This window comes from Acanthaster planci, linkage group LG03 (assembly GCF_054643075.1).
Source record: "Acanthaster planci isolate LZ-2023a linkage group LG03, COTS_SCS, whole genome shotgun sequence".
NCBI classification, from domain to species: Eukaryota; Metazoa; Echinodermata; class Asteroidea; order Valvatida; family Acanthasteridae; genus Acanthaster; species Acanthaster planci.
The window spans coordinates 15591667-15608084 of record NC_141779.1 but is presented as its reverse complement, the minus strand read 5'-3'; the positions used below and the strand labels follow the sequence as shown (position 1 = coordinate 15608084).

The following is a 16418-nucleotide window of genomic DNA, read 5'->3' as shown; positions in this document are numbered from 1 at the left end:
GCTTTACAATTTGATTTGTAACTAACTCCTTTTGGATATAAATACCAGTGAGTTGACCGAATATAGCCATGAAAGAAGATCCTAGGCAATACACATGTACCAGGACAGCACTACAAGTTTTGGCAGAATGTGTACACGTACACAGGTTCAATTCTAAAAATTTTCAATACATAAATGTAGGATTACTTTCCACAACAGAACAATTTTAATGCTGACAATGTGAAGGTCAGATGTTGACTTCTTGAGGTCATACAGAAAAGATGTTCAAAGACGTACACACAGATATCAATACATATCAATACGCTAGCTGTACATGTAGCTACGGACGTGCAGTGAAGCATGCTCCCAGCTACATGTACATGCAGGCAAACATTTGATGGAGTTAATGTGGCCAAGGTTTCTACATGAATGTCTCAAATTCAAAATAGAAAGATCTATATCTGTAAAAAGAAAACAATCTGGAAATGCACATGTAGATTCATGAGGGTGGTGACAGTAAAAACTGCCATATTTCCTGTTTGTCCGGCACACACACACACAGGTCTACAGAGGTACGCAAGCCAGAACTTCAACTTGCTCGCTGTACTGGTACATGCACATGTATGTACGGTGCTTCGTCTGTCATTTATTATATTAAAAGCCAAATAATTTTACAACGTCAAACGAGTATTATACCTTACAAATACTGTACAAATGACTTCCACTTTAAAGTCAGTACTTTAGTGTTTGATTTCATTTTGACCTTTTGCCTTTATTGAACCTTGCCTTTTTCAATGTTCTTTAAAGACCAAAAATAATCCTGAAGTTACTGTGGGCCGGTTCAATTTGATCTAAGCTTTGCATGAAAACGTTGAAATCTGAACCCTGTGACATCACAATATTTTGACTATTTGTCTAAACTTACATGGCGACCCAACACACAATTTCTGTACATGTCTGAGAAATAAGTTCAAACTGCCACGATATTTTCAGGGTGAATGTAGACCTCAGTACAGTTACAGGTACAAAGGTACATGTACATTTATTGCAGCAAGGAATCAGGTATCCTGTTGAAGTAAAACAAGCATATCTTGTAGCAGAAATGCATTCCAAATTTCGAAGGAAAAAAGGCCAACCTAAAACTGCATTTAATTTCGTTTCATCCGAAAATGCTCCTACATGCACATGCTAACTACTTTCAGACAACAAAGATAGTTTTAGAATTACTGATGTAATGGGTATACAGGAAGTCTGTTAGGATACTCCATGTTTTGGTTGTATACTTTAACATTTCTCAACTACAGTACACCTACCTGTCAAAAGTGTTTCTTTTTTATCATTGTTATTTATTATCATGTAGTAATTCTTATTTATCTTATCTCATATATTTTTGATTTAGAGTGGAACCAGTTGTAGTTCCACTAAAAATAAAGTCTGTATAACGTAGTGGAATTCGACAACCAGAATTGGAAGCCAAAACTACGGTGGTCCAATGCTCGCGGACAGATTGTGTACATGTATGTAGATGCATTACACACCTCTCTACCAACAGGGTGTCGTTATTTGGTAACGTGCATGTCAAGCTGTTACGGCTTCTAATTAGCTTAGTCCACATGTATACATGTATATATCAGAATCTCGAAAACTCATTCAATTTTCAAAACTTACACAAATCATGCAGACCACTGGATGTTACATGTATGTAACGTCCATGACAGCAGTCGCCAGGTCCCTAATTTTGCCACCTACATGTACATGTATTGTCAAGTCAAGTTGGTTTTCACAGCAAGTGGCCAAAATAAGGGACCTGGCAACTATACCATCATGGACATTACATTAGAGCAACCAACTCCCATAAGTAAAAGTAAAACAACTGGGTGCCAATGACATTCCAGCGTCACTGTACACTCCGCATGCACCCATAAGCCCTACAATTAATAACTTCGTAAATGCAGATAAAAATGTACGTGTGTACATGTATAAAGATGCAAATATAGAGATGGTTTTGTTGCGTAGTATAATGAAGCTGTAAAGAAGGATTCATGGTAGTTACTGCAATTGTGTGGAAGCTGCAAGCAATCAGCTACATCAAGCTGTTTGCATACGGGGCCTATGTACCCGTATTTATAGAGCCTGAAGTTAACCCCTGATGGCGCGCTTCCGGAACCCTCGGATAGGAAATATAACGTGCAAAGAGTTTTGAATTTATAATAGTTTTTCATTCATTCATTCTTTAAAAATCCAACTCGGAAAAAGGGCTTTGGAAAATATTTGCGACTACGTGTACATGTATGTCGATTTATAGATAATGAAAAATTACCTGACCTAAAAGAGAAATATCCTGCCAAAAAAATGACCCATTCACATCCAAAAATCTAAAATACGTGAAAAACAGTCCAATGTGGTGGTCTCGTACGCAGATGAATATTTACAGTTTGAAATTTTATAGTAGTCTGTTGGTAAAAGCCGAAATAAAACAGATTAAAATATTTTATGAACGTTTAAATTTATAAGGTAATAAAGTTAAAGCAAAAATGTACTTTTACGAAAGATTCCAATAACCTTTGCTGACAACAACTGCATGATGTCAACTAAATGGGATCCAGAACCCATCGACTGCAGGTAGGGAAATCTTTGCAATGTTGTACAATCTCATGCACGAACAAGGAGACCTACATGTAGGTATGATATCGCAGGACATGAAAGGTCATTAATAAAATTCGTTTTTAACCCATCTCAGGATGACTTTTCCTAAATATCACTTCAGGAAGACAAAGGTAAAATTCCAATGTGAGTATTTCATGGATTGGTTTCAAATAAAACATTATTCTTCCAAAAATTATCCAAAGTGATAGGATGGCCCAATATAAAATCCCCATAGGTGGACCGCGTGAGGGTTCCAGAAGCTGGCTTCATGACCTTTTACTTTCAGGCTCTATTGCCAGCCGCAGCAAAAAAAAAATCTCTGACACCACATAAGGGCTCAGAAATGCTGACTTGAAACAAAATAAGTAACATGGGAAACTGTGCTTGAATGCATTCATTTCAATTTTACTGAAGTCAGAACACTATTGTGGATTAACAGCATTTCAAACAGAAATTGCTTCTGGAGCCAAATACATTAACTGTTACAATTTATAAAAAGGCTTTTATTCCATCGTATGCCTACCTAGGCCTAAGCATAAACAGTACATTATAAGCGAGAAGCACTCGCTCATCCTAGATCAAACACTATTGACAAGCAATAATTCCCAATGAAACAATATCAAAACCAAAGTCATGCCTCAAATCTGTATGTAGTAACAGATGAGTCAGTAATTCTAATTTGTAAACTGGATCTTAAGCAACGAAACATTTTCATCTTATATGACTGTAAAATGTACAGTAAAGTTAAAAAGACACAAAGCACTCCTGTCTATGCATTTCCAAACCCTTCCAAATTTCCAAGACATCAGCCCTGGACACCCAAGACACTACTAGTACAACCCTGTGTAAAAGGTAAATGAAAGTAGGCCTACAAGTACCTAACAGAGTAATGATGAGCCCCTTCTTTGATTTGAGTGACCATCATTCCCTTTCCAATTTGGCCAACACAGCACACACACAACTGCACACAAACATTTCTATCAACAAACATTAAGGAAAACCCCAACTGTTTTTATGTTTTCACAAAGACAAAAAACACATTGTGAATGAGTTGCTCACCGCACGCCAGACACACCACACACAGATAACATGTCCTGTGTAATTCGTGCACTGTTTTCCACCTTTATTCCAAACTGAGATACAACCCGAAACCATTTTGTATTCAGAAGGCTGCCCCCCAAATGACACCCAAAATAACGACTTAATCCCGTCTTCCGAGATCCACCATCCGTGTGACAATCTCCGCGCACATCTATAGAATCCCCCAGTCACAAAAATTAACCCCCATTTCCAGCCAACTTGGACGCAAAATGCAAAACCCGGGGAAGGGAAGGTGCGGGAATTCCGAGTATAAAATTATCCTACCTTCGTCAAACCTCCCCAAGCAGTGACTTTGCTGTACAGCAGATATAAATCCAATTCTTTGCCAGCAATTGTCGGCAAACGATAGAATGGTGTTCTACACAGACAAAAGAGAAAGAAAACAACGCACACTGAATAAGAGAGAACTTGTGGAGAACAATGGCATTGAAAAAAGTTAGTCCCGAAATGATGAATAGAAAATCGAGAATGAAGTAGGGTGGGTAGCATTTTTCGGATTTACCCTTTCGATGCATGAAACTGGCGAAGCTGGTTGACAAACGCCGTACGCTCCTGCTCGTAACTAAACGGGTCTTTATCCAGGAATTTTGCCATAATGTTGCCCCATGTACTCTCCAGCTCCAGCACCTTTAGGAGAATGAGTTCTGTTAGGTCATCTGTTAATGAATTTCCTGTATGCCAAGTGGCGCATCAGTTTAAATTTCCAACACCAATCTTGGCCACGGAGCTCCGTTCTGTGACAAAAAAATCCACTTCTCGTGCACGTTGTACGTTCCTCCTTGTTGTTAAACCGCTAGCATAGGCTTTTTTCAACCCACAATTTTCCCCCCTTTTTTGCCGATTTCCTCAAAATTTTGCCGCAGGCATGAAAGGACAGTCCCTCCGCTCACCGACGGGCCGGTCAATTTCAAATTCAGAAGACACTTGGTGATGGAAAATAGCCCACGTAGTAGGGTTCAACTGTGTGAAGGAAAAGCGGTCCAAGAAATCCGTAACAAAAAGGACATAAATGAACATGCCGAAAATAGCAATGGCGCTAATAGGGGGTGCCACAATTGAGAATGCACTGAGCCAGTCCAGCAAATATGGCGGCGCCCGGGATATTCAAATTAGGTATGGAGCGCCAAAGTTTTTAAAATAATTTTTTTTAATGATAGATCAAATTCACCTCTTACACCATGACTTGGTTTCCTTCCGTCTGAATATTGTGAACATCTCTATATATTTCGACTGCAAGTGAGGCTCCACGGGCATTTCTTCGAAAATGATCGAAACACTGAAAACAGAACTAGCAGGTAACAGTCGTTGGTTACTAACGCTAATGATAGTTTATGTTGGAATTATCAAGCTGCAGGTAAAACAATAACAAAAATAAAAGCACAAAATAAAAGAATTCTTGTTTACAAAAAAGCTTCAACTTCCATTTTGTGTCCAACTCGAATTTGAGCAAACATCAGGGACACATGGACAAGAAAAAAAATCAATCGGAGAAGAACCAGAATGAATGGATATGTATCTTTTATGTTTCGGCAACGGCTCCAAAATTGTTTCACTTGGGATCTGTACATTTAGGTCAGCCCCACTGCAGGTGATCAGTGAAGTAAACTAAGGCTACTAGTACGACAACAAATTTTAAGAAAATGGAAACTTTTGATTTTAACAGTAAATCGACCAACCACAGGCATTCCTGTTCTTGTGTGAATAAAACAGTGTACCTTGCCAGCCCAAGCGGCCCTTTTCACTTGTAAGTAAATGGATGATTCGAACTGCATGCCAAAATCTAAAAGACCTCCTTTCCCCAACGATTTGGTATAAATGAGTATTGAAATCATATATCCCTTTATATTTAAACAGGAAGAATCACCATCATGTAAAGCAATCATTTTGCACTAACTGAGCCAGCTTAAGGCAATGGCTTGCCTGTTTTCTGACAGCCATACTCAAAAAATTGTACTCCCATCTTTAGCATAACGACCTCGATCTATTTTATTCTTGATGAAAAACGGACTGAAATACGAAGCTACTTTTGAACGTCCAGTAAATATGTTCACTTTTTCTGATATGCTCACCAACTCAGTCTTCGAAATTTCTCCCCGAAACAAACCACAGCATAAAGTAAACATCCCACATCTTAATAGACGGTACACAGTACGGTACGCGCGCGAGGCACTCATGCATAACCACTTCTTATGCAAATTGTGCGCCACGTGCTTTCCGCCGGTTGTAAACAAACCACGATGATTCACCCCTAGTGGCCATGTGTGTGTGATTGTACGTACACTGTACGTACTGTACTGTACATCTACTGTACATGTACGGTACATACATGTCAGAGTCAGTGAATGATGCATGCAGTGGACCTTGTGATTTTTGTACTACGGGAGAAGTCTTCCCTTGAAGGTGGACGATTTAAAGTTGGCGCTAAAAAACGCGCTCTGCACACACGCCATGCCGCACCGTGCGTGCGTTCGACCAGGCACCACGGTCGCTGTCGTAACTCCGGTTCGTTCGTCAAACACAACGCCGATTGCGGTGCGTGGTGCGGATCTGGAGCAGTCACCTCCCAGTTACTGGTGCGGCAACAGGCATAGTTCATTTGGCTTCTACCTCTGGTGACTTACGCTCTACCTTGACGAGGCCTCAAGAATCGTGGATCAGAACTTTGTCGATTTTTCGCAGCATCCCGTCTTTGCCGCCGTTTCCAAAGTTCCTCCAATATGTCTCAAGTTTCAGTCCTCGGCATCTTCTTCTTGTTGGCTCTTGTGTGCAGCGGGGACGCATGGATGGACTGGTTTTGGAACTGGAACTCCAGCGAAGGGGTCGACCCAGACGTGAAAAGGAACGCGGTAGGTTTGATCAACTATGTCAACTTACGTTTTATGTTACTTTTCGTTAGCACTCCATAATTCCTGACATTATTATTTTTGCATCACACAATATGTCTTATTATTTGGCTTTGAAAGTGTTCCGTACACCATGTACACCCACATGTAAAGGGACATCACTTGACAGCCTGTACTGTACACAAACCCTATAAACAGATGACCATGATAAGACTGGTCTGAAAAATTGTGTATTTTCTTAGTAAATGCTTCGATGTTTTCCCTGGTTGACGTTTTGGGATATGTATCATATGATATGATACGTGATCTACCATTGTCAGGGAAAAGGTAGTGATGTCCGTAGGAATACGGAACTCTTCCCTTTCCCCTTGGGAGTTTCTGATTTTAAAACAAGCCAGCATGTTTACCGAGTAGTGTATTGGTCGATGCCTTCTTTTAATGTATCACGACAGAGGGGTGAGTTGTTGCACAGAAAAGTAATTCAAAAAGTTGTGATTTCTAGTAGGCCTACTTCATGTACATCTGGTGATTCTGTCAGTGACAACACAGATCATTTTTAAAGTGTGGGGAAAAGTTCCGTAGACATCACTTATTTAATTTGTCTCTATGGGAAATCGACCATCGGGAATCAATAACATGTCCTCAAAAGTCCAAGGCAGCGAAGAAAATATCGACATATTTACTTGGAGGACATAATTTTTTAGACCAGCCTCATAGTGATTGTGCACAGGGTGTTAAGTATGGAACTTTTATAAAATGTTTTCCAAAGTTTAATTTCAAAAAGCTTATTATAATTGATAAATCATGCAACTTCCCACGACATGTTCTCCTTGACCTCTCATATGTCTAACTTTTTAACCAGACTCTCAATTACGATTCCTTGAGGCCTCATGCTGAGTAGACTGCCATATTTTTGTTATGCAAGGCAGTTGAACTTTCAAGCTGGAGGGGGAAACATCGAGAAATGAGAATGCTTGCAAGTTTGCCACTTACATTCTCTGATATGACAATGCTAATTTATCTCATTTTGGAGTGGTGATGAGAAAGGTATTCAGTTAATATCACTGATCTTTAATTTTTTCATGAGGAAAAGGTCCCAATTCTGGTCAATATCTTGCCCAGACAATTGTACGTCCTTTTCTAGCCCCCTCTCCACAGGACTTGCGGGTTTCATAGGGCACAAAGTAAGCCGAGTGTGGTGGAGCCTGTATTTGTGAATTAATTTGTTTGTTTTTCTTTTTTGAAGTCAGTTTATTTTGTGAACTTTTCTTTGGGGCGAGTACCAGGAGAAAAGAAGGCAAAGTTGGTGACGGATTACACAGCCCAAACCTTCCTCAAGAAAGGTTGCCTCTTGATTCCCCTGAAACTACCACCACCCTTTGTACTAACTGCTAGGAATTCACCTGCTGACTTTAAATGGATGAGCCCCACCTTGGCCACCTGTCGCAAGAATTTAGTTTATACAGTCTTGCTGAAATTTTACCCCCACCTGAGCATCCTGAAGGTTGGCAAACTAAATCCTAATTATCCCTCTCCCACCTTCCCTGCATTGGTAGAGAAATACAACAAAGAATTGGCCACCGCCATGGTTGTTTATATTTGGATTTTCCTGGCCAGGTGTTCTGCGTCTAGGATATATCACCATATTTTCGCAACACAACTTTTGCCTATTGTACTATGTTCTGTGCAAAATTGTGTTTAACTTTAATTTTGTTTGAACTTTGTTGTACATATGGATTGTACCTCTAATTGAAAAGCTACCAAGCCCATACAGAGCAGTCTTTGAGTCTTGACACACCGGTACATACAGACCAAAATCAGGTTTTCCCACTGCCTTTGGGTAGAGAAAAAGTAGTTTATGGCAATTTGATGTTTGGGTAATTTCAACATGTAGGACCAGTCCTGCTTCTTAATTCAAACAAACACTTAAGTGCACTGTGATCATTGTATATATCCTTCTGAACTTTCGTTTTGTGAATGTCTGCTGCTTGTTTGCAGGGGACAACTTCGTGCTCTGACTAACAGTGCCATGTATGTAATCTTCACAACTCAATGACATGCATATTGATAAAATAAAAATAAATGGGTTCTGTGGAATCAGTTTTGATTTAATTGGCTACAGGTTCAGAGTCCTTTCACTGTAGTCCAGCCAATGCAGGCGGGGGTCCCCGAAAGAGCCAATCTCAGCACTTGTTCGAGCATTTTTGCAATACCAAAGGTGTACTTTCACTACCAATTTGACGTAGAGGAGGGCATGAGCTTACTTTATTCCAAGGCCAAACCTGTTATTGTGTGGGGTTGGGTTTAAATTGATTTAGTCAGGCATGCAAGTGGAGCAAACACAGAGTGATTGAAATCACAGACTGAACTTGATACCAGAAAAATTAGGTTCTCAACTGAAGAAAGCATATAACCGAAGAGCCAGCCAATATGTTATTTCCATATACCAGTTAAGGAGAAACATACTCTGTCTAAAATAGGACATGTCCTTCTACCACTACCAGCAGAAAGTTTAGAATGCTTGTCATAGTCCTCACCTAAAGTGAAGGGTAATTATCAGTTTGATTGTGTGAAACTTGTGTTCAAAATGGTAGTGTTAAAAATCATTGATTTTGTTTGTTGCTCTTACTTTGGGAAGGGAAGAACTGACTTCCCTAGAAAAAAAATGCTAATTCTCACAGTGGTACATGTTCAATTTGATATTTTGTGTACATAACAAAATAAAAATTTGGAAAGAAGATAAAAGTATTAGAAACTAAACTTTAAAATGCCTCACTTGATATACAAAGACTGCTTGGAACACATGCATGTATACATGTACCAACAGCAAGAAACAGCGGAAAAGTGAACAAAGATGGGTACAAATTTACTACGTGTATTAAACGCATAAATGCCCTGTGATTTCATTTCTCAAGATCATGGACATGAGGGAGGAGTGCTCAGAAATTCACCTTTAACACAAATGTGAAAGTGTTGGCAGTTACAGAGCAAGGGGCAGGTGCAGAAAGTGGAACTCCTTGGAGTTCTCAGTAAAAACAACAAACACTGGAGACCTACAGTGGCAACTGGCCTATAGGGCTAGTGGGTATCAACATATGGACCTCCGTAGAGTCCTATAGGCTGTACAGTACAAGCGTTGCTCTATATGGTACATTTGACATGTTTGGAATACTGTATACATATCCTTGAATTTTATGTTCACCCACCTATGAGAGAGTGCATCTGTTCCAAGCCAAAACCATATTGCATTGGTTAAAAGACACCAAACCAAAGGACGTGCCACTTTTATTTGGGATTCTAATCTGTGTCTCCAGTAATTCAGAGATCATCCTGGTTTGTGGAATGCAGTTTTTTACTACAAATTTTAAAAATCACCCTTGTGTTTCAATTAATTTGATTAAAGGTTTTTTTTTAGTTTTGTTATCTTCAATCGTAATCAGACATGCAACTTTTCCTCAGTCAGCTGGTTTCCTCATTTTTCACTTCTCACTCCTGCCACTGAATATTGAAAAACATTCTACAAAGTCTAGTACAGATTTGAATTTCGTTGTTTTTGTCAAAGTCCAGATTTCATGCATGGAGAATTTGACGATTTTTTCATGTTTTTAGTTTTTCAGATTTTCATGTACCGTTATTCAAAACTGTGATGTCATTTTAGGTATCATAAAACCTCATGTCTTACTAATTTGTGGAAAAATGACAGCTTGAATCGTTTATATTTTTCCAGCCTTAATCTCCTTTTCCTTGTTGATTCATTGTTATGGAAGTACCTGAAAATAGGCCCAAAAGTCGCCCCTAGCTTTGTCAGAAATATTTTCCATTAACAAATTTTGGGTTCACAATTTGAACAGAAAAACATAGAAACCGAACAGTGTCTTCCCTAAATGGCATCATAGCAACAGCGCTCTCTGATCTGGAAATACATACAAATTCTTTGTATGTGGTTTTGTGACTCTTGAACAGAGCGAGCTAATCACCAGCAAAGGTTACCCTTGTGAGGAGCACTACGTAACCACCGCTGATGGCTTCATCCTGGGCCTGCAGCGCATCCCCCACGGCCGCAATGAAACAGCAGACCCATTGCCCTTGACCAACCAGACTGCCAATGCCACCAACCAGGAAACCAAGAAGCGACCTGTGGTCTTCCTCCAGCATGGCTTGCTGTGCTCCTCCACCAATTGGCTGACCAACCTGGCCAATGAGAGCTTTGCCTACATCCTGGCTGATGCCGGGTTTGATGTGTGGCTGGGCAATGTGAGAGGGAATGTCTACTCCAAGCGACACACCCACCTGAGTCCAGACTCGGATGAGTTCTGGGATTGGAGGTCTGTTGCTCAATTGATTTATGGTCCTTTCACATTGAAAAGTGTCCAGGGAAGCCCAATTGTAGCTGGTTCCTGCCTTCTCTAAACTGGCCAACTCATGCTAAGCTGATTACCCAAATGACTAGCTAGTACTTATTTGCTACTTCACTGATTGGCTGGTTGGCCATTATCACATGTCTCACTTGTTGGATGACTTGGCATGGGCTCCCTGAGGACTAGGCTGAAGAGAGGGCTGGATGAGGTATGACTGGAATATAAGCACTGCAGGTGTAACTGCCTTTATTTGATTGGATGGTTTAATGGTCAGCAGGACAATTGCTTGAAGGTCTATTGGACTGTTGTCAAGATTCTAACTTTATAATGAGAAATCTGGGGGTTGGGGCTGCTGTAGAAGAACTGGCTGTATAGATAACCAAGTTCTAGGAAAGGGAACACAAATGGTTACATTTTGATAGACAAGCAAGCTTGACTATTAATTTATGTGTACTTGTAATTTTGCTTAAGGGTGTAATAAAAGTGTTCATGCTGACATTTGGTGAGAAAGAATAATTGAGTAAATAAATTCAGATTTACATGTAAGACATATTTTTGGGTGCAGCTGGGATCAAATGGCCGAGTTTGATCTGCCAGCCATGGTCGACCTGGCCCTGGAGGTTAGTGGTCAAGATCAGCTGTATTATGTTGGACACTCCCAGGGGTCACTCATGGCATTTGCTGAACTGTCCAGGAACAAAGAACTGGAGAAGAAGGTAAAGTCTAGAAGGTAGACTGGGAGGTTGAAGTTTTAGAAAATAGTTTTGCCATGTGAATAAAGCAGAAAACAGCAGGAAGAGAAGATTCGCCTAAATCAGATTGAAACCTCTAGCTTTGTTGTTTTTCTGTTGGTTAAGTATCCCTCCCCTTTCCCTGTATTTCTTCTCTAACACAGTTGTGCTCAGAAGAAACCTGGAATACTGCCTTTAATAAACTTTTGTTTGGGCTTTGTTCACATTATAGATAAAAATGTTCTTTGCCCTTGGCCCAGTGACAACCGTTGGTCACATGACAAGTCCCCTGAGGTACCTGTCAACTTTTGTTCCCGAAATTGAGGTAACTGAACATAAGAACGTACAGTACTTGTAAATTAAATGTGCTAACTTAAGCATTATGGATCCTTTAAGTGTAATGGTTTCTTCCACAATTAATTAAATTCCTGCACTTGTTTTCTGATAGTCGTTGGAATTTTAAATCCAGGAGTAATGAAAATTGGACTATATTTCTCTCTAACCACATCCAGTTGCACTTTGAATACAGAGTATTTGACAGAAGCCAGCTTAAAACAAACATCCATTTTTAAGTTTGGTAAAAGGATAAAAACAACTTTCAATTTCCAAGCTTCCTGTGGGGCTATGGTATATGTCTTCTGGTTAGAAAATAAGAAACACCCTTTTTAACTTTACAACTTGTTTTGGTTTGGATGAATGACTCTTATGGTTACGAAAACAACCGACACATTGACGGAAATGACAGTTCTTGCTGCACATACTCGGAGTGAGAGACTTCATGCCATCGTCCAAGATCACCCAGTGGCTGGCAGCCGACATCTGCTCCAGCTCAACTGATATATGGTGCGAAAACATCGTCTTCGTTCTTTGCGGCTTTGACAGGGCTAATCTGAATGAGGTAGGAGTCAAAGTGTTTCTCTTGTCTGTTGGTCAGGCTGTCTTCCTATCTTAGCATGCTGTTTGCTTTTAACTTTCTAACTGTTAATAAGTCACAAGGAGATCCGAATAGCTGACAAATCTGAATTTAAGAGAGAGCTAAGAAACAAAGATTCAATATCCGCACAAGCTTGCAACCTTCTCAGTACCCTATCAGTGCAGTGCTCTAGTATCTTAGCTCCTCAGTCTCGTGTTGCTTGTCTATTAATTTAGACTAGATTTCTACTTGGTTTATTACGCATAATGTATGCAGTATTTGTCAGTATCAAGTCTGTTGGCTCAAATATCGAAATAAAAGTCTTTATTTAGAATCAGCCAAATCAATTGTGTGTAGATTTTGAAACTGCTCCGAACATATTCACATTAACTTATTATTAAGTCTTTGTGCTTTCCCTCTCTTCTGTTACAATTGTATTTCCATCTGCTGTCTGTCTGCTTACAGTCCAGAATGCCTGTGTATTTCGCCCATTCACCTTCTGGAACATCAGTTCAGAACATGATCCACTTCGCCCAGGTAATCCACAAAGCTCTGTATAAACAGAAACCTACAAGAAAAGGAAGTCATGTGTAGGCTTAATTGAGGCACTAGGAAAATATGTGTTCATGACATTTTCTTTTGATTTTTTGAAACAAATTTAATTGCACCTGTATTGGTTTTTAGATGGTGTCCTCCGGGGAATTTCAGATGTACGACTACGGCACCAAAGGGAAGAACATGGCACAATACAACCAAGTATGTAGCCCTGAATTCAGCTCTTTCTGAATGTTTTGCCCCTTCTTGAAAATCATTCAGAAAACGTCATGGTTCTTCTGGTATCACTAGATGGACATCTGAGGCATTGATTGGATAAACCTATTTTCTACATGAATTTTAATCCACTCTGTTGAATATTTCATTAAAAGTAATGCCCAACTCCACCATTTTGACCTTGGAGGTTAATTGATTGCCTTTGAAACTCCTTCAAAAATATTTAGTTCAGTACTCAATAAAGGATTTGTTGGAGTTGGGCCCTTCTTTCAATGAGGTATTCAGTTGTACCACTTTACAACTCATGCACCCAGCTGGATATGTGGGTTGCCTCCCAAGCTGTTCAGATTTTCTAGAAATGGATTAGAGGTGAAGCTGTTCACTTCGTACATGGAAGGTATGCTATTTATGACTTACTTGCACCCCTAGACAAACAAATGGACAGCTGGGGCCTGGCAAAATAGTGCAATTTAGTTGATAAACCTCTGGCATGCATGATGGGCATGTACTGACGTTTGCCAGTCCAATCCTGCTGCAGTGAGATCTTGGTGCACAATCTAAAATCAGTGTGAAGAATTTGTTTCCTTTGATGTTGGACTGCTTCATCCATTTCAAACATCAGGAATTTATAGCAAAATCAGGCTTTTAATATTTGGGCATATAGTTTCAGTCTGAATCAGCTTTGTCAAGTTTCAATTTAGAGATTAAATGGAGGAACGACATTACACTTAAGACTTGAGGGCAAGGCTAGCATGTGTAGTCACTTGAAATTGTGACTGAATTTAGCGACCGATTCGGGGTGCAGGTTGAATAGGTCGGTCACTAAACGTCTTCACTCACCTTTTGTTTGTGGACAGACCACTCCCCCGCTGTACTACCCGGAGAACATCAATGTCCCTGTAGTGCTGTACTGGGGGGGCAATGACTGGTTGGCCGACCCTAAGGATGTGCAGCTGCTCATCCCCAGGCTCAGGAGCCTCTGGCAGAACGTCTACATCCCGCAGTATGACCACCTGGACTTCATCTGGGGCACCGACGCGCGCCACTGGGTCTACGAGCCCATCATCAGGACCATCCAGAGGGAGGAGAGCCCAGAGATCTTGGAAGAGGATAATGATGAGTCGTCTTCCTCCGTCAGTGAGGTGATCCTGGAGTATTACAAGAAGATTGAGGAGATGCAAAATGCGAACGAAAATGCTACAGATGCAATTTAATATCTTCCTCTACACTGTTTCCCACATTAGTAACCCCCCCATGAGTTTTCCTATATGTCATTCATATATATACATGTATAGATCAGTAGATTAGTTTAAATCAAGTGGAAGTCTTTTATAAGTGGCCCTGTCATCAGTTAGCCTATCTGACGATCCTATCATACTTCTTGTACCTGTGCTTCCAATGTGTGCTTAAGAGTGAGGTGGCCTTGTGGCTAGTGTTTATGGCTCATGGACATAGAGTCAGGGGTTGAATCCAGCTGCTGGATCACATCTTGTGAATTGAGACAAGTCGTTTCACTCCCACTTGCCTCTCCTCACCAAGGAGTATAAATGGGTACTGGTGAGGATAGAGCTGGCTGTATATGTTTGATCCGGGGGTTTGGGCCAGAAATGGCAGCATTGAGCTGCCTACTTCCCAGGGAGCTGAGATGGTTTAGGAATGTTTATGGCCCAGTGAGTAGGAATAATAATAAGCACTTGGTATCACCTGGTAATTTGCTGCTATATAAATACAGTCCTTATTGTTATTAAGGAAAAGAGATTGTTTTCTATTTGTTGAGAAGAATTGTACATACCAGCTACAGCACAACTTTGTAATCTTGAACAGTTGTCGAGACTTAAGTTCCCACCGATTTATAAAATTTATTATAAAATACTGTTAATTCTTGCCAATTTTGAATTTATGCAAACTTAGCTCAGCTGTCTCGTGTAGGCCCTGCATTGCCAACTCCTGTGTTTGACATGGGACCGCAAAAATAGTTCCAAGTGTGCCGCTCGCCAAGATATTGTAACTAATGGGTTTTCCTGGTCAAGTCAAACAGTTTAATAATATGTAGGAAACTCTTTACTTGTAAGTCCAACTCACTGTTTTGAAAAGCAACTCGTAGTTTGATCTTGTAGCTTTCTACCAGAGGCTTACAAAGTCGCAAGGGTTTTCGGTGTTACCTAACAGCAACTAGTTTTATAAGAACCAGTATCAAGAACTTAATTATGTTACCTTTTCTAGTGTCCAGTTTTATTTTCTTCAAACTTGAAGGTTCTTCAGTCTGATATATCAAACGGCAAATGTTCTCTTTGGCTGTTATGATGTCTCCCACACCGTTCTTAATTGCAAAAATCAAAGAGTATATTTTTCCTTTACTTTCAGTCAGTCTTGACAAGTGACAGTCCTGCCTCAGTGCCTCCCGTAGGCTGTCAGAAGAAGAAGGAAAAAAAATCGAGAATTGTTTACAGTATCACTGTCATTGCTATTTTCAAATCCACAGCCACTTATGTGTAAAACCGGTGCCCCGATATGGTGCCACTTCTCGTGGACACGAGTACTTCCAACCATGAAAGACAAGAACAAATGTCGAGGGTTGTCAGTTGCTGTGAAAACTTGTCAAAAATGCCATCAATTTTGAACAGAAAAAAAAATTCAAGACTATAAAGTCATTCAAAAAATTGTTTACTTGTAATTTTATTATTTTAGTCATCTTATAATAATGCATAATTTTGAATTCACCATGCTTAAGATTGATTTTAGTCTAATCCGTCCCTTTTTGTATGCATGTGCATGTACTCCTATGAAACTTGTTAGTAACGTTTTGTGTTACTGAAAATAAAATAATAAAATAAAGTTACGACCAGGGTTTGTCCCCTGGTCGCAAGTTTATCATTTTCAAATTGAAGTTTCTTAAATGTTCAGATTTGAAGCACTTTCTAGTCGATCGCAAGTTCTAATATCCTTCTCCTATTCAGAATCTTCGCTTGTTCTCCCAACTTCTTGCTGATCACGTTCCCGGGATTGCCCTAGCGTAGCTCTCGAATTAATGTGTTACTCGTGGTGAAATTCCGTCAGGCAACGTTGCGCGTGTAGT

General features: G+C 40.0%; 2 protein-coding genes across 2 annotated transcripts in view; one reads left to right on the top strand and one right to left on the bottom strand.

Moving 5' to 3' along the window:
- The window catches only part of arid2 (AT-rich interaction domain 2), a 33880-nt gene extending 29115 nt beyond the window's left edge, over positions 1-4765 (bottom strand). The window contains exons 1-2 of the mRNA XM_022254859.2: positions 4229-4765; positions 3991-4084 (exon numbers count right to left, since the gene is read on the bottom strand). Of these exons, the coding sequence (XP_022110551.2) occupies positions 3991-4084; positions 4229-4320 (186 nt within the window). The 5' untranslated portion in view covers positions 4321-4765. The remainder of the gene's footprint in view (positions 1-3990; positions 4085-4228) is intronic.
- Positions 4766-6002: 1237 nt separating this feature from the next.
- Positions 6003-16224, top strand: LOC110991227 (gastric triacylglycerol lipase-like). The gene is made up of 8 exons (XM_022256498.2): positions 6003-6572; positions 10533-10894; positions 11493-11643; positions 11891-11983; positions 12404-12556; positions 13037-13108; positions 13256-13327; positions 14200-16224. The coding sequence occupies exons 1-8, from the start codon at positions 6444-6446 to the stop codon at positions 14554-14556; spliced, it is 1389 nt and encodes a 462-aa protein (XP_022112190.1). The 5' UTR covers positions 6003-6443; the 3' UTR covers positions 14557-16224.
- Positions 16225-16418: the final 194 nt, after the last annotated feature.

Coding starts and splice junctions, on each gene's coding strand:
- LOC110991227 (XM_022256498.2), top strand. CDS start 6,444: ATGTCTCAAGTTTCAGTCCTCGGCATCTTCTTCTTGTTGGCTCTTGTG. Junction 6,573..10,532: donor CAGACGTGAAAAGGAACGCG/GTAGGTTTGATC, acceptor ACTCTTGAACAG/AGCGAGCTAATCACCAGCAA. Junction 10,895..11,492: donor GATGAGTTCTGGGATTGGAG/GTCTGTTGCTCA, acceptor TTTTGGGTGCAG/CTGGGATCAAATGGCCGAGT.